Source organism: Hippocampus guttulatus, chromosome 4, assembly GCF_054856545.1.
Source record: "Hippocampus guttulatus isolate MCC_2025c chromosome 4, RoL_Hgut_1.0, whole genome shotgun sequence".
In the NCBI taxonomy this organism is placed as follows: domain Eukaryota; kingdom Metazoa; phylum Chordata; class Actinopteri; order Syngnathiformes; family Syngnathidae; genus Hippocampus; species Hippocampus guttulatus.
Window position 1 is genome coordinate 9,853,262 of NC_141264.1, and position 27,818 is coordinate 9,881,079.

Below are 27,818 nucleotides of genomic sequence, written 5' to 3' on the forward strand. Positions count from 1 at the left end.
TTGGCATGCTTCTGGATAGAGCTATACAATAATATCTACTTAATGCATCACACTGAAAGGCAAGTTTTAATACTTATTTAGCCATATTGGTTGCACAACATTGCATTTATATGCACTTTATGGCAATAATAATCAAACTATGTTGTTTGATCTCATTGGAAAAGCCTCTCATTATAGGACATTACATTCAACACCACTCGAAACGCCAATCAAGGCAATACAGAAACAACAGCACATTTAGCAGGTTACCAGGAAGACATAGCCCACACTTCGTTGTCCATTGCTCCTAAGCATTCAAGTGTTGTTCTTACCCGCCATTGCGTTCGTTGAGCTTCTCCATGTATTGAGCCAGCACATCTACCACCTCGCTCTCTGCCAGCTGGAGGTTACCGGACACATTGCAGCGGAGGTCATTCCAGTCGGAGCGCAGAAGCTCAAAGTCCATTGGGTTCACCGAGAAGGTCCTCTGCCAGTTGATGCTCTCCTCTGCCCAACCTGGCCGCACCTCCACCTCCTCGTAGCTGTAGTCTGACATCTCGCCCTCTTCCAGTTCTGGTTCCGGGTCAGGATTAGAGCGGTTTGTGTCCTGCTCCAGCTCCGCCAGGTTGGGGTCCGGTTGCGACTCTGTGATCTCGGTGGTCCTGAGGTAAGAGGTGACTCGCAATTGACCTCGGAGGTTTTCAGTGGAATTGAGCCAGTGAGGAGAATGCTGGGTGGGGTCTTGGTGATGAGACCGTGGGGTGAGTGAGTGTGGCTTGCTGGGAAGGCCGGTAGTGGCACTTAACTTTGAAGCGAGGTTGTGCCCTTTGCTCAGTCTCTCATCTGGCTGTGTTCGAGCCGTTGCCCTGTTGGCAGACTTTTGAACACTTCCATTTGGAATGTTGATGCTTTGATTGTGAGGAGATGCCTTACCCCCTTTTGTGAGTGGATTGGGCCACAGCTGAGGGGAGCTAACTGGACTCCTTCCACCATTTTTAACCCCCACAACATGCCCTTTGTCACCAAATTTGACCAGTCTTGTGGTCTTCCCAGTTTGGTAAAGAAAGACCCCAGGGAATACCTCACGTGGGTGGCGAGATGCCCTCTCTTCCATCCTTTCTCGACGCCGCTCCCTCTCCTTCTCTCGCTCCCTATTGGGCCGAGGCCTGGTGATGTAGATCTTGTTCTCCCCCGTCTTCTCTTTCTTGCTTCCAGAAATTTTATTTTTACTGTCACCGACATTGCTGGTGTGGGCAGAGTTGCTCAGGATTTGTTTGGCACGACTCGCAAGACCAGGGACAGAGGACTTTTTGGGAAAAAGGAGCGATCTAGTCAATTTAGGTGGACCCTCAATGTCCTCTCCTCCTCCTTTGCTAGCTGGGCTGAGCCTTGCATGACTGTTATGGCTCCACGACAGCGAGCGGCCAGCGATGACGCTATCTGTGTCAGAGTGATGCATCCTGGATTGGAGTTCTGACAGCGCCTCTCGAGTATCATGACTCCTGTTCGCCTTTGTTTGAGCTCCTCTCCAGTTTCTGTCCCTTTCCATCTCCTCATCTCTGTTGCCAAAGGGTCTGCTTTCTCGGCGGTTTACAATATTATTGATTGCACCATTTTCCTTCTCATCAGGATCCTTCCCATCATCCTCTACATCTTTACCTGTAGGTCTAAATTGAGGGTGATGACGCGAGGGCTTGGAGGCGTGGCTTGTCTGACTGTGTTGAAGAGGCTTCTTGGGTGACTGTGTGCCAACAATTTCTGCCTCATCTTCCACATCCACCATTTCATCTTCCTCTAGGAAATCTGGAGACAAATAAAGGAGGCATACAGTGAGAAATAGTGATGCTGGTCTTACAGTAAGAGTTAGCAGTAAATTACCATCTGGGTTGGGAAAGAAGAATGACCTGTCATCTTCTTCCTCATCCATCTTCATGTACTTGTAGAAGCCGAACCTTGAAGACCGAAAAACAACACTTTTGGGATGCAAGCCACATAGTCCCGAAGGCATATAGAAAAATCTAGTGCGTTGGTATCATTAGCATCCTGTTCTAATATAAACCTAGGTAAAGTCCAGCCGGGGGTCAGATCCGGCCCGCCCACCGTCTATGATGGGCCCTCACAGTGATGATGAAGTCAAAGTAAAATATAAAAGATGCAATGCTTTTATTTTGAAAATTCTGCTTTTATTTTATGTGCACATATGTGGATGCTCGCGAGCAAAAGATACGACTTGTCTTCCCAACTGAGCAACATTTTCACGATATTTATTGACCTTTCCAACCCCTCTAGCAGCTAATGTTCCAAAAAAGAGAATAGAAAAAAATGACAACAGGGGTCCTAATGTTAACAACGTTCTTCTTTCCTGCACAGTGGAGGGAAGATTTTGCCTGATAAGACTGTATGCAAAAACACTGTACATATTGGCTGTATTATAAGTCATCACTGGAGCATTATTCATCACTGTCAATAATAATAATAATATATTTCCTGCTTATCTATATAATTGGGAGTCCTGATTAGGAACGGCTGATTTTGGTTGGTGGTTGGTGCACATAATTACTGTTGTAAGCATGGAATTTTAATGATAGCTTATAATTATGTTTAAAATGTGTACAGTATTTGGTAATTATAACTACATACTATTATCTTTATTCAACCAGATGTAAAGTGCTTTTTCTAAATACCATCCATCCATCTTCTAATCTGTTTATCCTCACGGGGGCCGCGAGCGTGCTGGAGCCTATCCCAGCCGTCTTTGGGCAGTAGGCGGAGTACATTCTGAACTGGTTGCCAGCCAATCGCCAATTTTAAATACATTAAAAAGAATAAAGACAAAGTGGTAGTTAGCATGTTGGCTTGGGTCTCGGCAAGCAATCCAATTTCTCATGTGGCCCCTTTGCAAAATACATTTCCCACCCCTGCTGTAATATATCAATTTGTTGAATAGGAGACACAGAAAAAAGTGTTATGGCCTGATTCAAAAAAGCACAATGTTTGGTAAAGCACATACATTTTGCATTTCGACTTTGTAATAATTTGTAAAGGGTACCAAAAAAAAAAATAAACAAAGAACATTGAGCTGCATAAGCACCTTTTCTTTTCTGTGTCATATTACTCCTTTGTGTGTTGAAGTCGCTGACAGGTTACATTAATTAAGTCGTGGTGGCATAATGACTTTTATGACTGACCGAGCTGGATGCGTCAAGCTAAACAGACAATTCCCTTTCGATCAACATACTTCTCTAAGTAGATGGGGGACTCTCTGTAGAAACACTTGTTCTCTCGCTCCATGTGTGTGAGACGGGTGAAATCATTTGGGTAAACGAATGACAGATAAACCTGGAAAACAGTAAGTGGCAGATAATTTAACCAGTACGCTATTCAAATAAATTGCAACTTTTCTCTATCGTAATACTGTAGTAAGTTACATCTTATGACAGGGGGCAGCAGCGCTCCACATTGACTCCATCTTACAAAAGTTGAGTTATGGGAGAAGCAGATGAATCCATGTTCAACTCTCTCCCACTGTCTACTTTTTAAAGCAGCTTAAAATTCATCTACAAAAGGCTGCTATAATTGGATGCCCTTCTGATGACACTCAGAGATGATTTGAGCAATTGGTTCACCAATTAATACAGCATTACACATGGTGAGTGGCAAGCATGGTGGTCCAGCGGGAAGATGATTGAGCGGGCACTTACAAATTGCAGGCCCTGGTATCTGGCAATGGGGAAATCTTTGACGACATAGGTGGGAGAGTAAAGACAAGCAGGCAGAACATTTTCCAGACGGGAGGACTCGATCAGGGGAGCTGAAAGAAGAAAGAGCAGATTAGATGATGTCTCTATTCAGAAAAATACTTTGAAAAACAGAAAAGGTCAATAATGTAACATTAAGAAATATAGAAGTTTTATGCCACAACTGCCCTCAACCAGCATTGGTATTTTATGTCTGATGTTTCTCGAATGATTAATATACTCCTGCTGACACTCTTTATTTAACGTTATTATCCATGAATTAAAGAAATTTACCAGTTACAAAAAGTAAGAGAGCACTTCATTAGTCCTTTCTTAAGATGAATAACTATAGTTATGGTCGGATGTTATGCTTGTTTTCTAAATTAAAATGATGAAATACTGATAGCTCACTAAAACTGAAGCATTAAAGCGCTTCGTGATTAGTCTTTGAGACAATTAGTCTCAATGGTTTAAACGCTCATAAATTTGCTTAGCACCATACATAAAGGGAACACAGATTAAACTATATGACCTAAATGCCACAACAACAGCACCCCCAACAAAGACAACGGACAATCTGAACTGATGGACAGTCTTACTACTATAGAAGGTATCCCTCGGGTCTGGCTTCAACATATCTGCTCCGTGCTGCGGGGTGACACCTTCTTCCATCTTTTGGGGCAGAGAGTCCTCTGGGAGGCGAACATGACTGGCAAAGGTCTGGGGGATGTGGTCTATGCTGTTCATCTTGAGGCTGGACTCGTCTGAAAGATTCCGAGAGCAAAACCATGGCTAAGAAGACATTAACTCACAGGTCTTCGAAGGACAAACAAAATGCAAATTAGTCATCCTGCTACTATCACTGGTAAGCATTAAAATGTGTAGCTGCAAGGACAAAGAGACACAATCCCTTCCAAAGGTACACTTGTGCAATCGAATGAGATACAATAGCAGAAGATGGATCAAAAATCCAGAGGTACAGGACAATCTACAGATTATACAAAAATAATATTCACTTATCATACAAGTCCTTCCATTCATTTTCTGTTCGTGGAGCCTTCCCCGCTGACTTAAGCCAAAAGGTAGACTACACCCTGAATTGGTGTCTAGTTAATCACAGAACCCATATAGAGACGGACAAACATTTACTCTCACACTGACGGGAACCAAAATCATGCTGGCTGTATGGAATTAAGGCGCGTGAACCATTACACCCTAAGAGACTTGGTCATACACACATCATTTCAATTACAGTGGGACATCCAAGGTCAAGCATCGCGCGTTGGAAATGGAATCAAACTGTTACATCATAAAACACTTACGACGGTGACCACACAGGCAATGCTCCTGTTTCAGGTAACACTTTACCATTCAAACAACTACGACTTAAGTGAATTTAGATCATTTCTCGGGGAACGCCTGGTGATCTCTCATGGCACAGTGGTGTGCCTCAGTTTTGGGAGTCACCGGACTACACTGCCTGGCCTCGTATCAGCCTTTCAACAGAACAAGCAAGGGATGATGATAGTCTCATCCTGGTGGCCACTAACAATCAAGCCATGGCTCAGTGTTGCATAATATGTACCTGCCATTGCCCCGAAACCTGGAGATAACAGCGGGATAGCCAGTCAACCTGTGGGTAGCTAACCTTAGCTATTAAGCGCTCAATATTGCTGTTTTATCTTTTTGCAAATTGTGCGGGTGTGCAAAATGTTGTGGATTGAAAGACGCAAAATGAGAAACAAAGTAGAAGAAAGAAAAAGTTGGAAGGAAAACAATACAGCGCAGAGGAGAATCATAATTACACCAATCAATCGGATAGAGGGAGGAGGAGGCACGTGTGATTAATGGCACGTCAGGTGCGAGGCCTGATGGGAGAAATGCCACGTAATTAACAGGTTGGTCAGCAGCATTTTGATCCTTTAGGAATTAAGATTGGTGGTGCACAGTCCCGGTGTGCACACATATTAAACAAAGGGCACCAATTTTTACATTTATTTTCAGGGCAATCAGACATCTGTTGTTTCCATACCTGCTTTCCACGACAAGACCGGGTGTGACCTATTTAAATATCTGCTGGCTCCCATTGAGGAATATGTTCTATTTATGTAGAATTCAGGGTATGACCTTGGTTTGCTATGTCCATGTCTCTGGAGGGTCCATCTCATCAATATTTCACATATCATTGCCCCAAGGAGGTCAAGAACTACCCGTTTATCTAACTCAAAGATGTCAAAGGTCAAATCATACGTAATTTATACTCAGGGACACTGAAAATCAACTACTAAAGTGAAGGTGCGGACTACGCAGCCAGTTGTGACGAGCGTGTACATGACCCCAAACGTACCTAGGGAGCCTTTTAGCATTCTGTCTGTCTGTCTGTCGATAACGTCTTTGTCCTGATGTGGTGTTGCGATGTACTCACAAGGGTCATTCAGCAGCCATGTACTAGTACTTCCATCTCACAGCAAATCAATAGCCAGCTCACTAGCACCTCCACCTGCATACAAATTGACTATATATTGACAAATATGTGATTTTTTGGGTTTTTTTTTTTAAATGAGGCGGAAACGAAAAATCAGTTGAGCCATTCCTAGGTTGTAACCAAGTTCAGATTTTTTTTTTTTTACTATTAAGTACAACTTCATTATTTGTGAATAGGATTGTGGATATCTATCTATCTAAAATATGCATTAGAATGTATGGATGACTGGACTGATGCTGTGTCTGTGTTTTAAAATTTCAGTAATGTCATCCAATATACTGGCTATTGATCTTCAGTGATTGGATTATTGACGACTCAATTTTTGTTTCAATGTGGACACATACCAATATGGGCGTCAGTTAAACGTGCAGTGTTTCACTTGGCTGAATTCTGCCCAGACTGTTCGGATCCCGCTCAGTGACGGTATGGAAGTAAGAAATGGTTCTCTATCTCTACAGTGTGTGCGTGGCAGGACTGGCAATCAGTCATGGGTGTGCCACGCCACTCACCCTAAGTCAGCTAGGATGCTCCCGGCTGTGACTCTGAACGGGATAAGGATATGGATTGTATTAAATAATAACACTGTTATCGCACACAAGACGACTTTGGGTTCAAATCTGTGTCAATTTTTGTGTTCTGATACAAAGTCTTGGTGACCAACTCCTATTCTTTGTGTCCCACGTTACTTCATCAACAAAAGTCCTTTAGTGTGCCACAAAGGACACTTTGAGCAAAGAAATCGAGTAGAGAAAATCTCTTTGTACGCTTTCTACACACAATCTGACAAGAGATAGTTTCCCTCCAAAAAAGAAGGAAAATCCTGTGTCATACCAAGGCCTTGTGACAAGGCCGTGTTGAGACAACACGGAGGCACATTTTAGTGACATGAAACAACAGCTTGACACTAATGGACAGAATCTCAATTTAGCGGCAAGAGCTTGGTTAAAATAAAACACACATACAGTAACTTATACAGTGCCTTGCAACTGGCTGGTGACCAATTGATGGTGCACTCTGCCTCTTGTCCAAAGTCAGCTGGGATCAGCTACAGCTCAGCCGCAACCCAAGTGAGTGGTACAGAAAATTGATGGATAGATAACTGATGCAATTAAAGCCCTGTTGTTTAGTTTACCTTTAAACAAGTTGATTTTTTTTCATGGATGTATGTATATATGCACAGTAAACTTGAGTTAATAACTGTGCCACTCTCTACTCCCTTAAATGCCCAGTGAGAATAAATACCGTTTTCTGAATCAGAAAAAAAGTCCTACGAGAAGAGCTCACTTTTAAAATTCAACCAAACTAAATGAAACTTTTACCTGCATATAATGAGATGAAGGCCGAGTCTATCACTTCATATTTCAGACCAGGGAGGAATGGACGCCACTGTGTGTGTGAAAAGAAGAGAAAGGATGTCATGAGAAGAGCAAACATGCGCAAGCAAGTCGAGATATATAAATCTTATATCACAGTTTATAGTCCACCCTGACAGTCACTGTTATTGATTCGAGCAACTTCATGAGATCGATGAGATGCTTGGGATTTGGTACCAAAACATTAGGCGGAGTAAGGAAGGAAAACATAAACTCAATGACTTAGGGCATTAGGACAGTGAAAAAGAGCATAAAATATATGAAATACCCATAGATATCAAAATAGGTAATAAACAGTTACAATCAGTGATTTAAATCAACACAATGATGTGACAACAGAGAGAAAGGCACAAGAAAGGGAACGACAAGCTACAATTCTTTTTAAAGCGATTTAACAATTAACAAGTCACTTCTTGTTAACATTGCCGTAATTACAGGAGACAGGTCATTTGTTGCTGTGCCTTCTTGAGGATCCAAACGAAAGCAACCCCCTCCAATTCGTGCAAATAACCCCCCGTCCCCCACCACCACCAAAACACACACACACACACCTTTAAATAAATTAAAGAGAGACACGTATGTGATTGTGTCTATTTCCCGTTTCCAACTCAAATGCATGCGAACCATAACCATGTAAAAAGTGCATGTGTTGTATTAGACTGACAAAACGAGGTTAGCGCAACCTCATGTAGTGTTGCTGCAGCAGGAATGGATCGACAGGCCCCGCAAGGTTTCAGTATAGTGCCGTTGTTTTACTAGACAGTCCGCAATGTCAGGAGGGACAGGTGTCACATACATCCAATAAGCAGAATGAAAAAATACTGGAAAAAAGAAGTAAAAGAGCTTCATTACGGAGAAATGAGCCAGATCCAAATTACACAGTAGAAAATGCCAGCATGTGTGGACTAGGAAAAGGTCATGATGACAGACATACAATAGGTATTGCTTTTCCTGAGTTTGCGATCTTCCTGTAATTACAGTGAGGGTGACAGCTCAAGAGTTTACACACACTCCAGGGAGAACATCGACTTTGTCTTAACCTGTGTAACTTTGTAGGAAAATTAAAGGCACTAAAAACACACACAACACTTGCAAAACCATCCATCCATTTTCTGATCCACTTATGCTCACAAGAGTTGCGGGGACAATCAATAACCAATGGAAATAAGATTTCAACCATGGTGCAAATTGTCAGAGTCATAACAGGTTCATCTTAGGTTTGACTATAAATCAGTCTTGTTCAGAGTTGTTTTGAGAAATGTATACTTATTCAGGGGTTTTCCTCTTTCATCGGTCCATTCTCAACACCTATGATCCTATTCAGGGTTGCAGGGAAAAAGCCGAACTACATCCTGAAATGGCCACCAGCCAATCACAGGGCACATAGAGAGACAGAGAAGCCATCAGACTCACATTCGTCACCAAGTGGAACCTGAGCCTAAACTACCTGCACCAAAGTCAGGCGATTGCAGCACTTCACACACACAAAAACCCCCAAAACCCTCTCTCTTTCTAAGAGTACTGAGATGTTCACGCAACATCCGGTTTATGCACTTCTCTGCCTTGTCAATTTGAAATAATGTCCAGGTTTTTTGGGGGGGGGGGGGGTAAATAAAGGGATGAGAAGTTGGGAGTGTTTTTTTTTTTTTTTTTTGGTAAAGTCCGATTCATCATTTAATCAAAAAACTATTGTATAGATATTGAAATAATCATTCATTGCAGCACTTATACCAGTGGTTCTTAACCTTGTGAGAGGTACTGTACCCAACCAGTTCATTAGTAAAAAAAAAACAAGACTATGACATTTTACAAATTCAAGACATAAGAAATCCATTTATTAAAAACAGAAAAAAGTAAATAACATTTCAAGACATAAGAATACGTTTTTTAAAAATTGTATGACGTACTATCACAGCGGTCACACGTTGACGACTGAGTGTGCTAACTTTCCCGCAGCACTGATTGGACAAGCAATGTCATGTGATCATCTGCAGTCAGTGATGGCCAAGCGGGCGTATCATAACTAATTGACACGTTGAGTCAGGTGTGTCTTAACCTCCATGGCAGAGGCTCTGTCGAACCCCTGAGACCGATTCACCGAACCCCTGGGGTTCGATCGAACCAGGTTTAGAACCACTGCCTTATACAGACTTTGGGCTGTGTTTCATGGCCGATGAAAATCTGGCATTGCGAATAGTTTAAAAGGCACGCTTGTTCTTCTTTCATCCATTATTTTTCATTTATTTTTCTTTGTTGTAGACATTTTAACATTTCGTACATTGTTCTTTTTAATCAACAGGTTGAAACATTTTGTCAGTTTTCTTGCGTTCCTTTAATTGTTAGAGTGGGATGCAGATTCATCTTGAAACCGAGGGAAAGACACGTAAGAATTACAAATGCACGTGTTTGACAGCTGTTGAACTTGAGGTGAACCATAACAGGATCAGAGTGATTAAAAAGCAAGTAGTATCAAATTTACTTTCACAATGAAAAGACACACGATATACTTTAAGGGCTGCCTGCAGATGGCACAGATCACTGACTGATTTATGGTGAAGCGGGAATGTGTGAGGCAGATGCCGAGTGGACTCTCCGTGTATATTTGTGTGTGTATGCGTGTGCGAGTATGTCTTGCCTCGCGTGTGAGTTTCCAAGGAGTAGGTGAGTATGCACAGAGAACGGCATGTGTATTAATTGGGAGACGGTCAGAGACTTCTCCTGGCAGGAGCGATAAAAGAGGAACATTCAAGGCCTGAATTTAAATCTTACACCTTTGCTGTCACCGCTAATTAAGCCACGACTTTCTTCTTTTCCTTGTCTTTCTCTCGGTGGCACCATTTAATGACCGTTGCTTTGCTTTATGCTGATAACAACCGACACTTTCCATTAGGTCAGCGACAAGAAAGCAATTCAACAAATTTAGACCCATCCACACCAACAAAACAAAGAAATAACGTCCTTTGGAGTGTGAACACGATAAATGTTTCCGCAGATGCCTTACATCCTTCACGGTAACACCTAACCTTCCATGCAGATGCCCTGCCACCTCAGCTATGATCCCTCAATGCCAAAAGTGGGCAATTAATTTTCCAAAGGGGCCATGCGAGAAACTGGAACGGTTGTCGAGGGCCACACCAAGCTGCTAACCTCAATTGTGTTCCACATTAGGTGAATGTATTTATATAAAGCATTCTATTGTATTTTTTCCAATAAGTTGATTCTTGGTGAATGTAGGAAAAACATATATGAAATATAGTTATCCAAAGTCCGGTCTGGGGGCCAATTGTGACCCATGTTTAAATTTTGACTGGCCGGCAGCCTCTGGCATGGAATCAATTATGCGTGGCTCGTCAGCACTCTTGGCCATCGTGGAAAAGTACAAAATACATCCTGATTTATATAGCGCTTTCACAACAGCTGCAGCTGTAACAAAGGACTTAGCACAACAGTGAACATAAAGTAAAATAATAAATACAACACATAACATAAAACACGGACAGTCATGCAATCCTATTGTATTGTAAAAGTACAAAAACAAAACTATTTTACATTTCACCAGGAGATGGCAGGAAACCTGTGGCTTTGCTTTCGGGGCGTTCGGAAATACTCTCTGAGCGTGATCCGAACACAACACTCTCTCACACAGTTTTGTTAGGCGTCACAGTGAATCTCCGAACACACCTCTTGCTGCATGACCCTTGTGTGACCCTTTCCAGTCCATTTGTAAAATGGAGACACAAAGAAAAGAAAAGTTGGGAGAAGGGGGGCAAGTGGAAATGAGCATTGTGTGTAATACTAATTTGCCAAGAGACTATGGCTGTTTTCAAGGAATTTAATAGCAAGAGGAACTACCTGATGAAACGACAAGATGACTGGGGAAGTGGAAATGAATGCAGTGAATAATTAAAGTAATTGATCTGGTCAGCCCCCACACATTTTCACCAGACCAAATCTGGCCCTCTTATAAGTAGTCATTGAATGGTAGAAATTGCTGTTACAAAAAAAGAGGGGAAAAAAGTTCTTTTCATGTTCAGGTATCTTAAAAAAAGTGATGTGTGACCAAGTGCCTTTGCCATGGTGTTGCTATGCACGCTCCAACTCGCAGCCTCCCAGTGTCGTTGGGGATACCCAGTGGCCACTTGTTCCTTGACTGGATTATTTACCGCCCGATAGCAACAAAAATTAAAAATAAGGAATTAATTGAACAGCTCTCAAGACAAAACCAGGTGAACAACTAGGGGTGTGCATTTCTCAAAGATGAAATGATACGTATCGCTATACTATGAGTCGGATACAATTCAAGGACAGTTCATTTTAAAGTGGAACAATTAATTTTTTTTCAATTCAATGGGATAACGATTTGATAAGATATGGTATGACTCCGGTCGAGAGTGAGAGGTGATGTGTTTCGTGTCCTCCATCATAAATCAAGCTTTGATGCACTTTGAGCTAAACAAATTGGAAGCGAAACATCGTTGAACCACTTAGAGGAGGTAGGAATTCAATCATCATCCTGCCTTGTAGAAGGCCCCGAGTAGTGAATGTAAAAATCTGATTGGCTTAAAGGAGAATGAGCAATTTTGATAGGGGGTGCGCGGTCAAGGCCAACACTTGAGATTGTGAAGGCCTTCGGAAAAATCATATTTGCACGGCACCACAAGTGGCTGCCAGCCATTTGTGTACACACACACACACACACACACACACACACACACACACACACGCACACACACACACACACACACACACACACACACAAAATCAGGCCTAAATTATGAATTATAACCTTGAGTAAAATTATCACTACTCTGTATGAAATAGAATACACAAGTAAGAAAGTAAAGATGGTGTTTGCCCCCCACATCCCACTCTTTGTTGCCGAGTGGCCACTGCTTCGTGGCACTGAATAGAAGGTGGATAGAGAACTGTTTAATTCCCACACGATTGCCGCTACAATATGATGTGACATTTCCAGTCCAGGCTCAGCATAATAGAGAGCTTGTGTCACTGTGCAACTCTGCGAATTTGCTTACTCAAGTTAAAAAAACAACAAGCTCCACATTCATTGGTCTGGTGCTCCCCGCAACACGTACTTTCCATTCGTTTTTGGATGCAGTGCATTCCGCACCTGCTTTCTCCTGTGCCTTCCATCACCCAATAGAAAAGAAATGGGCCAGTCATGAAAGAGCAAGGTTTCATTTCTTTCTCAAAGATAAGACTGCACCTTTGTATTCTTTCTTCTTTATAACAAGCACTGCAAAACAAATGCATTCTCACAGAAAAAGCTCACCTTTGACCACACAATCACAGCCTGGCATACAACACAAAGGGGGGGGGGGGGGGGGAAGCTGTGAATCCAGGCTATGCTCCACAATAGATGAGTGTCGGCTTTTATGTCGATTTGTGTGAGCTCTGTGCTGACGCTGTTGTGGGCCACTTGCAATAACTCTGCTATTTTTGGAGAGGTATGAAATATATTTCCTGTTAAATCTCAAAAGGGGCCCATAATAACAGAGTGCAACGTGCATCTTGCGCGCGCGCACACACGCACACACACACGTACGCACACACGCACGCACACACTATCATGATTTGCTACGTGACCTTCATAACTTTCATTCAATTGTTTCGATGAGTATAAACCACTTTAATTGCCTCAGAGATGGATGGGAGGGATTCGTATTTTATGTAGGGACAGAACTGGGGAAATTGAAAAGAGGTAGTTGTCACGTAGCAAAATACAATTTATATTGAGGTATTTGGAAAGTATTTTAGCTACTTTATATACATGTACACATAAATATACTCACAAGAGGGGGAGATGTCGACTGAAGGATTTTTGGAGGTCAGGTTCCACTTGTAGCCAAAGATTCAAGGAATGCTAAAATCCATTTTTAAACAGCAATCAGTTGCTAGGTATGAAACAATTTTAATGTATCAATACTCATGATTAAAGGGGATGATAATGTATATACAGTCATTTAAATCATGTTGAAGTTCATGTTTTGTTTCTATGAAAGGAGTTGTTTTTTGCTGCCATATGGCCCAAAAATTAATTCTCTATTTTTATGTTTCACTCATTCTGAACAAATACATTTTATATCGATTTTTATCAAAGTAGTAAACCCAACAAAAAAAATTTTAAAGGTTTGATTTCTGCAAAAAGAAATCCTGTGCAGAATGTTCAAACAACAATAATGTATACCGACTTTCAATTACTGTAGTTCGAACAAACGTAACATTCAAAGTTCATGCAAAAAAATAACAATTTACGCCTTGAGCATAACTTGCTTGAATGCCATAATTAAATAGTTTAGTTAGTAACTATTGTGAACACGTCGTCCATATAATGGATGTAACATGAGTTCTTTTCTTGGTATCAGTTCTTCGGCTTCAACGGCAGACATAATGTGAGCCGGGTGAGTGGGACGAAGTAGCAGAGAGGCGGAAAGCAGACATTAGCCGCTCAAGTCAGAAGGACAGGAAAAGAGTGTATTTATTTCTATCCACCTCGATTTTCCGACTAAGCTAATTTTGAAATCCTTGAATTTTAAAATGCCGAATTAATCAAACAAATTTGATTTATTGGCAAGCCCTTGTTCACATTATACTCCTATTATATTATTTGTGATAATACCCCATGCACCACCAATAAACCACAACAACAGTACTGTACTCACCAGAGTATTTAATAAACAACATGCTTAATGACCGCTATAAGGCCATACTGCAGGTAGTTTCCATTTTTTTTGCATACATACGACATAATTAGTGCTGTGAAATAGTATCTGTCCCCTTTCTGATTTCTGTGTTCTTTGCATATTTATCACATACCAAGGTTACGGTTCATCAAGCCAATTTTAATATCACACAGTGACCCAAATACAAAATGCAGCTTTAGATGTCGCATTTGTTTTTGTGATGTGAATAGCTTACTAAAAAAAATCCAAATCGGCCATCATATCCTGCAGTGTGAACGAACCCTAAAACTACTTGCGACAAAGTGTGGCGAACCATGCCCATGCCCATCTGAGTCCTCCTCGCCCACACAGTCATCTTCTTGCAAACCACCTCTGACAATGTGTTTATATGGGCGTCCTCCAGGCACTGCACAGCATCTTGTCGACATCGCGCAAAAAACATGGCATCCGGATACTGCTCTGATGTTTTGACGTCAATCAATACATTGAAATTGCAGAATGTACAGACTGGAGAGGTAAAGTTGAAGGGGCCAGGGTTTGAATTACTATGGTACAACAAATACGGCAAGACAATTAAGACCAGAAAGACATAGGGAAATCGAAGAAGGTTTCATGGAGGGATCAAAATATAAAAAGAGGTAGCCGGTTAGAGAGAGGGAGCTGGGTGGAAATGGAGAAAAAGTAACAAAGAAAGGGATAATAAAAATGGTACTGGGAAAGGAGGAAGCAGATCCAGTAATATCAGTCACCATGACGATGATAACCTGAGGCTTGTAAAAAAACAAAAAAAAAAACTATGTACAAAAGTGGTGAGCTCTTTTCGATCCGATCCGATCCTGGGCAATCGGCCCCCGTCAGGGACTTGCCCCCCCTCCCGGGTCCCACACCCGGCACGAATCCCGTTGGTGTCTTGCAAGGTTCCCCGTCAACATTTCCTTCCCACACCTCCCGCAAGCCACCCTTCTCCCTCCGCGACCCCCATTCGCCCTTCGTTTCCCCCCAGCCCCCCCTCCACGCGCCCCGCCCGCTCCCTCCCTTCTCCCTCCTCCCTTCTCCCCCTCATTCTCTCCGTCCACTCTTTCACAGCCTCTCACGTGTCTGGCATAGTTTGCTTTCGTCACCCACCTTTCACACCCTCCGCACTGTCTCCTTTCTCCCTTCTCCTCATACGCCCCTCCCGCGCAACTCCTTTCGTGACTTATTTTATTCCCTTTCGACCCAAACCTCCTCCCACACTTCCCACACTCAAACTCCACCTGTTCCTCGTTCCTGCGGTGTATGCGTTTTTCGTGCATGGTTAGACCAGCTCTACTCCTGCATACTTTTCCGCACCCCTCATACCTACATACCAACCCATCATTCACTCTCCTAACATTCCTTCCCAGTCTCTCCTCGTTCCTACCCACCTCATATCTGTGACCCTTCTGATTTTCCCATTTATACAGGTGATCCATTCGCTCGCTCACTCTCCGCTTCCATCCTTCCCTATCACTCGTCAATCTTTCCACCTCCGTCCAGTCCATTCCTGCATTCCTCATCACTCTCTTCCAATACAACACCATCTTCCTTTTGTGCCCCATCTTCTTCCCTCTTCCTTCCAATTCCTCCCACCATCCCAATACCATAGCTTTTGTTAGTCTTTCATTCCCCATACGCATCACATGTCCGATTCTCTGCAACACTCTCCTCTCAATTTTCCATTCAACGGATTTTACTCCCAACATTTTCCTCACATCATACATATTCACTCCCCTTTCTTGCATTTGCCTCAGTGGTTCTCCATTTCTATCACTCCACACATACCTATAGCACCTATCCATCCACTTCTGTAGTTTCCCCACATCCCTCTTCAACCACGTTCTTACCTGACAGTCATACAACAAGCTGCTCTCCACACACGCCTCCACTACTCTCCCTTGCCACCGCTTTGATAGTCGTGTCCCTTTCAGCCACCCTTTCACACTCCCCCATAGCTGTCCCGCCCTTTTGATCCTGTTCTTCACGTCTATCTGAGTACCAATCCAGCTTCCTAACACTCTAATCTCCTCCCCCTCTATCGTTCCAAACTCCAGCACCTCCTCCTTCTCCTCATTGTTCCTCTCTTCCCACTGCGTCATCACACTTTTCACCCTCCTTACACTCTCGTGTATCTCTCCTTTCGTTCCCACTATAGTAGTGTCATCTGCAAACAAGGCGCTCGATACCCGCACTTCTTTTGTTTCCGAGCTCCCTCTCTCCCAGCCATGTTCCCCTGCGAACGACCCTCCTGGTATCCACCTCCACACCACCATTTTCTCCTCCCTGCCATCTCGGTTCCTCGCCGCCAGTGCCTGCCTCATCACCGCCTGATGGTAGATATTAAAGAGGATCGGCGATGTAGAGCATCCTTCTCGCAGCCCTCTTGCTGGCATCCATCCTCCACTCACTCCCTCCCTTCCCCTCACCTTGTACTCTGTCGTCTCATGCAGGTCCATAATGGTATCCAGACATTTGCCCTTTAGCCCATACCGTTCCAGCAACAACCACAACGCTGGTTTACTCACTCTCGGATACGCCTTTTTCAAATCTAACAGTCTTGCACATGGCCAGTCGTCATCCTTCACATCCTTCACCCCTTCCTGAGTCACTCTTCTCTTACAATCTTTTACATCCTCCTGTATGCGTACCATCATCTGCGTCACATCTGCTGTGGACCTCCCTTTCCTAAAGCCCGCTTGGTTTTCGTCAAGGAGCCTCAGGTGTTCGGCCCACCAACTCAGTCGCTTCGCTAACACTCTTCCTAACACCCTGCTGCACATACTCAGCAGGCACACTCCCCTGTAGTTGTTTCTGTCATTCCTGTCCCCCTTCTTATGTAACGGTACCATCAGTCCCACTTTTACACTTCTATCCCACTGGTCCGCCCTCTGCTCAAACATCTCCCTCACTATCTTAATCCCCCTTTCTAACACTTCCTCACACGCATTCCGTAAATATCCTATTCTCACCCCATCCTCTCCCGGTGCCGACTCTCGTATCTCCCACATAGCCTCCATGATTTCCTCCCTATCTGGCACCTCATTCATGATCTTATTTGCTTCGCTCGCCCTACTATCGTCCCTGAGATCTACGGCTCCTCGAACCGCCTCCTCAATCACTCTTGGTTCTTCCTCGTACCTCTCTCTCGACACACTTTCAAAATGCTCCCTAAACTCATTTGCTGTCACAGTTGTGCTCCGAGCGGCCGGTTTATCCCTCTTTCCTATCTTCCTCAAACATTTGTACATTTCGCCAATCCTCCCTCTAGAACATGCTTCCTGACAGTCCTCAATCACTCCTTCCCACCAGTCTCTTTCCAGCCTCCTCAGCAACTTCTTCAATTCCTTTCGCGCTTCCTTCACTTCCGCTTTTAGTCTGGTGAGCTCTTCTTCCATCTCCCCCACTCCTCTCCCTCCTCCCCTCACTCTTAGCCTTCTCCTCGCATTCAGTGTCTCCATTATCTTATTCCTTCTGTCTACCCTCTCCCATACCCTCTTCTTTATCTCTTCTATCTCCTCCTCTCTCCCTACCGTCCACGGGTTGGATATTTCTCTTCTCTCCCTTCCACATACCTCCACTGCTGTTTCCACCATTATTTTCGCCAGCTCCGTCCACCCGCCCTCCTTTACCAGTCCTTCCTTGTTCAACTCCCCCAATTTCTCTCTTGTCCTCTTCTCATATTCTCTTTTCCTCTCCTCCACTTTCAACCCCTCCCACTTCGCTTGCACCACTCTCCTCTGGATCCTCTCTTCTGTCCTCCATCTCTTCCACTTCCCATTCACCTGCATACACACCGGCCTGTGATCTGACAGTTCATACTCACTCATAGTCCACATCCTTTTCACCATGCGGTGTCTCTCATTCCCTTTCACCAGAAATCCATCCAACTCATACCATTTTCCACTCGCCATGTGTCGCCACGTCCCCCTCCTTCTAAACCTCCTATAGCTATTCACAAATGCCAGATCGTGCTCCTGGCACCATTCTATTAGGCCCCTTCCGGCTTCATTCATCCTCCCCAACCCATGCCCCCCACACACTCCTCCTATCTTCACATTCGTTCCCACACTTGCATTGAAGTCTCCTCCAATCACCAGTCTTTCACTCCCTCCCATCGCCACCTGACTCCCCATATCTCGTCGGCATCTCTCCATTTCTCGTTCATCCGTTCCCCAGCTCGGTTGGTAGACTGATACCAGCCTGAGCCCTCCCAGCACCACCGCCACCACTCTCTCTCCCAGCCACTTCTGTTGTCCTTCCTCTATCCACATCCTCAATGCCGTTCCCCTCAACATCACTCCGGCTTTCCTCCCATGAACAAGCGCTACCTGTTCCTCCTCCTCACCCAACCACACCACCCCAGCTTCTTCTGCCTTTAGTTCCGTCATCAGTACCACTTCCCATTTTTCCTTGTTGACTCTTTCTGCCACTCTCCTCAACCTCTTTCTAAATGTCTCTCTCACACTCAGTCGCCTCACATTCCATGTGACTATCACTCGTTCTTCATTCTTACCCCGAACTTCCAGTCTGTTGCCCCTTTCCCGTCCCACCCTTCCTTTCCTCCTGTCTCCCCTCCTTTCATTCCTCTCCCTTCTTTTATCGTCCCTGCTCCTCGCTCCCCTCTTCCTGCCAGGGCCTGGATGGGGGTGAATCCCCACCAGTCTGTCTTTCACCCATCCTCCCACATGTCTTTCGTCCATCCCGCCCTGCTTACGCTTCCTTCTCACCATCCCCATCTCACCCCCTGGGGAACCTTTTTCCCCCCTCGTCGCGCCACGTGCGGGTCCTGAAAGGGCCCTCGCCTGACTTTTGTTTAAGGAGGGTTGTGGGGCGGCTACTCCCACTTCCCTCCGTTCCGGCGGGGCGAGCATCGGGTGTCTCTCCTTCCGGTGAGGTCCCTTCTCCTTCCCCGTCAGCTGGTAGGTCTTTAGCCGCAGCAGGGGCTCGAGACCCCCGGCGTTCCCCCTCGCGCCACGTGGAGGCATCCCACCAAGCGAGGGTGAGCTCTTTTCACCCTCATCCTCATCCTCATCATCATCATCATCATCATCATATGCCCTCCCACTCCAAGTCGTAGCACACAAGAGGTATTTGAATCTTGAAACAAAGTGCCACTCATATCTAATCTTTGCCTCAGGTGCCAAATACCACTTTGGCGAGAGAAGATAGAAAACCTAACATTGCAGCTGGACAAGGTGACCAACACACACACACACACACACACACACACACACACACACACACACACACACACACATGCACACGCACGCGCACGCGCACAGTATCTAACGTATCCTTGTGTAGGAAACGCTGAGTGTCTCTCGTCAACAATGGAGCTATTTCCGTGTTTGTTCAAACAACACCCCTGCCCGCTGGTTGCATCTGTGAGTGGCTGAATGTGTGTGGGAAGTTCAAGTAATTTACAAGGAGTGATGTAATCTATTTTTGAATTAAATAGATGTTAAAATGAAATTAATAACGCACATTATGTAGCTAGTTATTTGGGGGAATAAAAAGAAATGGTTTTTGGACGTTTTATTGGTCAAAAAAAAAAACTCTACAAGAATGTTATTACAGTACTTGGTAATTGGATGGTCGAAGGCGTCAGAACACCCGCTTCCGAACACAAAGCTAACAAGATGTGAGACCAGGCTAAATATACATTAGCTTCCAGGCTCACTTATATAATATGGCAGCACAGAACCACCCTGAAGTGAATGAAGTGGTGTAATGTCTTGTTTCGCGGATCCGATCAATGATGGGACTGATAGAGTGTGCAAATTATGACATTACGGGTCGATCAGCAATTCTGCATTAAATACAAAGTATGGACCGATTTTGATCCACTCGATTAAATCAACATAAAGTTTAATTTCAGTCTATGCTCATGCTTATCACACTGGAAAACCAGACATTAGTTCCAAAAGGGCTGAAAAAGGAGCCGAAAAAGACTGAAAGATGCGTGGGGATTTGTTATATGCCGAACATGTCATTGCACACGCTGCAAAGTGCCACTGAGAGAAAAATGCAAATTTTCAAAGCAAACGTGAAACAAGGCAGCTGCAAGCCACCCCATATGCAAAGGGGAAGAAAAGACGTCCGATGCCAAAAGGAGATCAATTAATGTGTCGTTTCATTTTCACTCACCCCAACCTCCACGTGATCCGAGCCCTTGTCATCCTGCTTGTGAAGAATCTCAAAGTAGTAGCGTCTAGATGACATCAGGCTGAGAGGAGAAAGAGAGAGAGAGACAGTGTTTCTTTCTTATGAGAGACAGAAAATGAATTGTCACCTGTGAAATTATCAGCTTCGACTAAAAGTGCAAGCGCAGCAGTGACGCAGCAGAATGTATAACATGTTCAGCGCTGTGAAGAGTTATTTGCCCCCTTCCTGATTTCTATATTCTTTGCAGATAAGTCGCACACAAAGGTTGAGTTCATCAAACCAATTTTAATATCACACAGAGACAACCCAAGAAAATATAAAATACAGTTTCTAAATGCCAATCTAATTTATTTAGACAGGAAAAAAATCCAAACCTCCCTTGTGCCTATGTTTTTTTTTTTTTTTTTTTTTTTTTCAAGATGGTGCCCGAGTAGGCAGGCAGCCTTCAGCAAGTGCTCTTCAAGAGCCTTGCTTTTTTGTTCTTTTTTGGTGTTTTTGTCTTTTGTTTTGTCACATGTTGTTTGTTGTTTCATGGTGTGGACCTGATATGGACTGTTTTCAGCGCTTTTTGGCCACGACATTCGTCAAAGGAGAAGTATCTGTGCTTGGTGGTTGCGCCTTCTCGGCAGCACGCCTGCACCAGCACAGATGTTGATTTGGAGGAATGTCGCCGCCATTGACTGTCGGTGCTGGACAGACCTGGGGTGCTTGTGTTTTTTGCGCCTGTAAAGGGCAGCATTTTTCACAACCCCGTTTTGTTCAGTGGCTATGTCGGCGCTGTTGGACAGTCGGCGTTGGTGCGGCTGGATGGATGGCTGCTGAAGTTGAGGATGAGGAGAGAGGATGCGTATTTGGAACCGTGAGTCGCCGCTTGGAATTGAAATGGATTTCCATGGGACAGGAGAAGTGAACCAATCTCTTTTTTCGTCAATGGATGCTACAGCTTCTTGTTGACTTTGAAACTTAGCTTGTAGCCGACGTGTGCACATTTTGAGCATGATGTCTCTGATCCACTGGTTAAAGGACACTTTGATTCTCTCCTCTTTCATCTCAAACTGCTTCAAACAACAAAGCGTGTGACGGAAAAGTGGTTAGGACTGCACGACTGTCCGTGTTTTATGTTATGTGTTGTGTTTATTATTTTACTTTATGTTAACTGTTTTGTGAAGCGCTTTGTTACAGCTGTCGCTGTTGTGAAAGCGCTATATAAATCTGCATGTATTGTATGTGAAAAAGTAATTGCCCCTGAACCCAATAATGTGTTGTGTCAACCTTGGCAGCAATAACTGTGTGATATTAAAATTGGGTTGATAAATTGAAACCTTTGTGGGTGATAAATATACAAAGAACACATTCACGAGGATGAGTCCAAATAATTTTTCACAGCACTGTATGTATGCATGTATTCTGGAAAAAAAAAAAAGAGGACTGTGCCCGCGCACACAAACACACACACACACACACACACACACACACACACACACACACACACACACACACACATGTGCATGCATGCACATACATGCAATAGATCTAAAATTAACTAATCACTTAAACTTAAAAAAGAATATCCTAAAACAATAAAGAGGTCCTCTGAGATTACAACCTACATTATGATGATTCATTTTTGAAAAATACAAAATGATGTAGAAGGGCATTCGTTACAGTATTTACTTCAAGCCTTGGGGGTTTTTTTTGGGTTCAAAAATAAAAATGATATGACTGTGCATCAAGATGATCCTTTCATATTATCTATTAGTATCAGTCTTCGTACCAGCAAACAGTGTCACACTCTAAAGGCTGGTGTACAAGCATGTGGTCATCAACCTTCATTTTGGACATGTAAATGTATGTCTAGGCTACTCTAATTATTATATCACAAGTCAATAAGTTTGAAGCAGCAGAAGGTAGAATGGATTTTACAATGTACAGGTAGTTTCTTGTGTAAAGTCAAAAAAGGAACTAAACTCAAGGAAAAAATGTTCTGTGGGGGACCATTTTGAAGAAAAACAACAGCTCTTCCAAGGACATAGCGACTTTCAATTACTGTAGTTCGAACAAACGTAACATTCAAAGTTCATGCAAAAAAATAACAATTTACGCCTTGAGCATAACTTGCTTGAATGCCATAATTAAATAGTTTAGTTAGTAACTATTGTGAACACGTCGTTTAGTTAGTAACTATTGTGAACACGTCGTCCATATAATGGATGTAACATGATTTGATAACATGAATAACATGATCTTTTATCCTTCCTGCAAGAGTTGCAGGAAGGATAAAAGACAGTGGCTAGAAGAGAAAGCAAGAGAGGCACAGGAAGCAGCCGAGAACAACAACACGACGACCCTATACAAGATCGTGCGGGAGCTAACCAACTCCAGGAGCAGCTCTAGCGTGCCAATCAGGAGCAAGGATGGCAGGACACTTCTATGCGACGAGGAGCAAGAAGCAATTTGGCTGGAACACTTCAGGGAGGTTCTCAACCAACCAATGCCTCCCGTGCTCTTCAATTTCGATCAAGAGACACCAGCTCCAGCTCTAAATATTACATCGAAAGAGATATCCGAGACTGAGGTTGCCAGAGCAATCAAGGGCCTTAAGAACAACAAGGCACCGGGACTCGATGAGGTAGCTGCCGAGATGTTGAAACACGGCCAAGACGCTGTTGTGGAGAGCCTTACCCACCTGTTCAACCTGATTTGGCATGCTGAAGAGGTTCCTGCCGACTGGAGACGTGGGGTCATTGTCACGCTTCCTAAGAAGGGAAACCTCGCAGACTGCAATAACTGGCGGGGCATTACACTGCTGTCAATCCCCAGCAAGGTATTCTGCAGTGTCCTGCTACATTGCCTTAAAGATGAAGTGGATAACATCTTGAGGGAAGAGCAAGCCGGTTTCAGGAAGGGAAGGTCTTGCGCCGAACAGATCTTTACCCTTCGAAACATCATAGAGCAGTGCCAAGAACTTCAGACACCACTCATGATCAACTATATCGATTTCAAGAAAGCCTTCGACAGCATCCACCGGGAGTCACTGTGGCAGATCGTCCAGCTGTATGGTGTACCCCTCAAGTACATCAACATCTTCAGGTCATTGTACCACAACTCAACCTGTTGTGTCAAAACCAACAGTGGCACAACTGATGATTTTGACATTGTCACTGGTGTAAGACAGGGTTGCATTCTGTCACCCCTACTCTTCATCATCATAATTGACTTTGTGATGAGGAAGTCCATCACAGGGGAAGAAGTTGGTATCAAGTGGGGAGGGAGCAGACTAGCTGACCTGGAATTTGCAGATGATTTGGCTCTGTTAAGTCACACCCAGCCCGCACTCCAGGAGTTGACCAACAATCTGCATGAGCACGGAGTTAAGGTCGGTTTACGAATTAGCCAGGAAAAGACCAAGGCCATGGCCGTTGGACAGCACCAACACCTTCAACCACTCACTCTACACCAACATGACATAGAGTACATTGACAGCTTCACATATCTTGGGAGTAACATCTCAAATACAGGTGGTGTGGAGAAAAACGTCAACAGTAGACTTGGTAAAGCTGCGGGAGTGTTCCAACGCCTCCGCAACATCTGGTCATCGGAAGCCATCACTACGACCACCAAGCTACGCCTCTATATGTCAGTGGTTATCCCAACAGCGATTTACGCCTGTGAGACATGGATGAAGACAGCCAACATTACCAACAAGTTAGATGTCTTTCATCGGCGTTGCCTGAGATCCATCCTGAGGATCTCATGGAGAGACCACATCACCAACGAGGAGGTGATGAAGAGGGCAGGAGTGGCTGAACTGTCAGACATTGTCTCTGAAAGGAGAAGGAAAATGATCGGCCACGTACTCCGGCTGCCAAGAGAGAGACCGGCAAGTGTGGCCATGGACTGGATGCCAGAGGGTGGAAAGAGGAAGAGAGGTAGGCCAAAGAAGACGTGGAGACAGACTGCCAAAGAAGACCTCAGTGAGATGGGTGTCAGCTGGCATGGAGCAAGAAAGGTCGCCAGTGACCGGAACAAATGGAGGAGGCTCGTCGCCCAATGTTCCAAATAGGAGTGGGCGGAACTAACTAACTAACTAACTAACTTCCAAGGACAAAGTGCGAGTGAAAGTGAAAAATAAACTTGAAGGGTCTGTGTTATTTTGTCCATGAGTTTTTAAATTCTCAGGCTCCTGCTCATGGAAGATTACACTGAACATTACAAAGACGTACATTTTTTGATTAGGAGTGAAATTAACTATTAACACAATAATTGCTGAGGTTTCTTTGGGCAGTAGGCTGGAGGACACCCTGACCTGGTTGCCAGCCACTTGCAGGGTACACGCACACAAACAACCATTTACACTCTTAATCACACTTAGGGACAATTTCGAGTGTCTACCACACATTTTTGGAACGTGATATTTCAAGGAAAATAATTGATACTTCATTGTTGCTTGTGTCTCTGTTTCTAAGTGATTCACTGTGTGGTGAATTTTTCAGTTCTTTTGATTTCTTTGTTTCGATTTTCTTTGATGCTGTTCTCCTCGTCTCTCTCCCAGCTGAAACAAAAACCAGCTCATCCTCTTTGATGAACTCTGTTTTGGATTTGGAGGCAAGAACAGAACATGCTCAAAAAAAGACACACAATCACATACTAGGCAGAAATGAAAGTTTTTACGAACATTTTTTTTTGTGAGAGCTTGACTAATGTTTGTTGGAGTTGCATGTTTTTAAAAAATATATACCTGTATATATTTTAACGGCAGTGTACAAATATATTCTATTCCAAAGACAAAAGCCTTTAGGCGAGGCAGACACTGATCAGCAAGAGACCAGGAAACACCCAAACACAATCAAATGTGCATTATAATCAATGTCATGTCGTGAAGCCGGACAGGAGTAAAAAAAAATATCCTTTTCATCAAGGAAAGCAAGTCTCACTGATTTTTACAAGATTGCAATGTCTTCTCACTGCCATTATTTCAAATTTAATATGCAATTAGTTGTTCCACGAATCTCTTCAGTGGAGACTTGTCGGTGTTCACCACCACCCGCAAGAAGTATGATAGCATGGATTTGGGAGATGACACACAGGCTCAACATTTGGTACCCTTGTGATAAAGCAAGAAAAATCCGCATTGGTCACTGAAAAAAGAAAAAAAAATTGGGCGCTGGGGGAGTCTTTACAAAAAAAAGTAATTCAAGACAAAAGAAAATTGGACATTGCTTAGTATTATTATTATTGTTATTAAGAACAACAACAAATACAATAACTAATACTGAAATGGACTCAAATGATTAAATGATATCATAAAATTATAAATCAATCACTGCAATCAAATGATTTCTGTCACTCCATTTAGACGAAACATGTTTGTCATTCATTTCGTCAGGTATATTTTCTTTTCCGGATGAAAATGAAATGAAAGGAAAAATAGAAGTCATTCATTGATACGATGATTAATAGAAATTGTTTGACAATTTTATTAACAAATTAGGGACCACAGTGATGATCTCCAATCAGAAGACGCCATCATACGCGCGGTCGGTGAAAAGAACCAATTGGAAAATGGAACAGACGGGACAAAGCAAGAAGAGAACACAGCTTTATTACAACTGGGAAGCAGCGCCGGACGAGTGACGCCACAATTTGTGAATGCATTGCGCATGCTTGGGCTAACGTGTCTGCTTGCACTGTTGTTCGAGCTTCCACAAAAGCCGGCATCCTTTCTGAGGAGCCATACGGCAACGAGACTGGCTCTTACAATGGCGTGAGGGAACCTGGTGTGTTTGAATATGAACTTTCCCCAGCTGTTCATATTAGATACAGAAGATAAGGACTTTCTTGGAATTGAGGATGAGGATTGATCCAAAAAAATAACGTTGAGTATATTGTTAAAACTTCAATAAAGTACAACTGAACTCAGTTTTGCTGCCGCTGCCTTTTTAAAAACATACACTTACATACAGTAGCGTGCATGCATGCTATTGTATTTTTTTAAGCTAGCGTACGTTTTACCATGCCTGGGTCCAATAATACGATGCCCCCCACCCCCCAGTGTAGGAGACAGAGTAAAATGAAAAAGGTAAAGGCTGTAGGAGGAGGTCACCACTTATGCCATGTACACACATTTTTGTAATTGTGTGTGTGATAAATAGAAGGTGCATAACCCTCTCATGAGTACTGCTCATCTCTCACAGTGGCTGCTGAGATGCCAGCACAAGTGCCATTTTCGGCTCTCGGCCACCCAAACACCATCTGAGCTCCTAGCTTAAAAAGGGGAGAATACTTTGACAAAAACTAATTAAAAATGATCGCATACCAAAAACATCAATATATATGTGTCTTCAAAATGTAATGAATACAATCGAATGATTACAATGATCCAATTGAGTAATGCTTGGTCGGGTGGGAATTGAATTGAATTAAAGAGTGTGTGGATGGTAGTGTCGGCAGTTTGTGTGTGTATGTGTGTGTGTGTGTGTGTGTGTGTGTGTGCGCGTGTGTGTGTGTGTGTGTCTGTGTGTCTGTGTGTCTGTGTGTGTGTAGGTGTAGGTGTGGGTGCGTGAGCATGTTTAAGGACGGTTTCGCCAGTCTTCCAGTGACGGATCACGCAGAGCTTGAGTTGAATCGAATGAAGACACACAAACAAGTGTACGAAAGATAAAGGAGGAGGGGTGATGATGAATGGGAGAAACAAAGAAAGAACTTAAAATTATTACATTTCACTGAGACATTATTTGATTCACAGCTCTGTGTCGGAAAAGGAAGAGAGAAAAGAACCAGTGAAGGGCAAGTGAAAAGACGGGAGAAAAAAAGAAAAGCTATTTTCATGCGACCATAGATCAGAGGAGCAAGCAGAACAAAAGTCTCATTTCCGGAGTAATTAGCCAAATTTGGAGTGTTTCTTCTTGGAGCCAGGCTGTATTCCAGAAATTCCTGAAAGATGTGGTCAACGTGCTACAAGGTGCAAAAGTGCAATGAACAATGAACAACTTGGAGTCACAGTTCCTACTCAGAGCAGGTTGGTTCAGAACAGTAGCAGGGTTTGAATTTAAAAAAATAAAAACAGTAAAAATCAAATTCTGATCATAGCTTTTGTTCCCATTATGCAAATGAATTGGGGGCCCTAACTGAACATGCTATTCTAAATCAAACATGGAGAAACTGTATCTACTTTGTTATTCCTTAGAACAAAAGTATACAGTGGTATCTCTACTTACGAACGTCTCTTCATATGAAATATTCAAGTTACGAAACGTCTCAGCAGGAAAATATTGCCTCTTGTTACGAAAGACATTTCGAGATACGAATGGTAAAAATGCAGTATAGGCCATTACTTACAGCTCACAGTTTCCTGAACGCA

General features: G+C 43.4%; 1 protein-coding gene across 4 annotated transcripts in view; it reads right to left on the reverse strand.

Annotated features, from left to right (window-relative positions):
• Positions 1-27,818, reverse strand: part of b4galnt4a (beta-1,4-N-acetyl-galactosaminyl transferase 4a) — a 151,653-nt gene that overhangs the window by 5,548 nt on the left and 118,287 nt on the right. For all 4 annotated transcript variants that reach the window (XR_015100694.1, XM_086109068.1, XM_086109070.1 and 1 more), the window contains 7 exons: positions 20,441-20,519; positions 7,521-7,587; positions 4,316-4,480; positions 3,681-3,790; positions 3,218-3,318; positions 1,858-1,931; positions 312-1,782 (listed from right to left, as the gene is read on the reverse strand). Coding sequence is in view for 3 of the 4 variants with exons in the window: in XM_086109068.1 (XP_085965194.1) it covers positions 312-1,782; positions 1,858-1,931; positions 3,218-3,318; positions 3,681-3,790; positions 4,316-4,480; positions 7,521-7,587; positions 20,441-20,519 (2,067 nt within the window). In the remaining variant the exon portion in view is untranslated. The remainder of the gene's footprint in view (positions 1-311; positions 1,783-1,857; positions 1,932-3,217; positions 3,319-3,680; positions 3,791-4,315; positions 4,481-7,520; positions 7,588-20,440; positions 20,520-27,818) is intronic.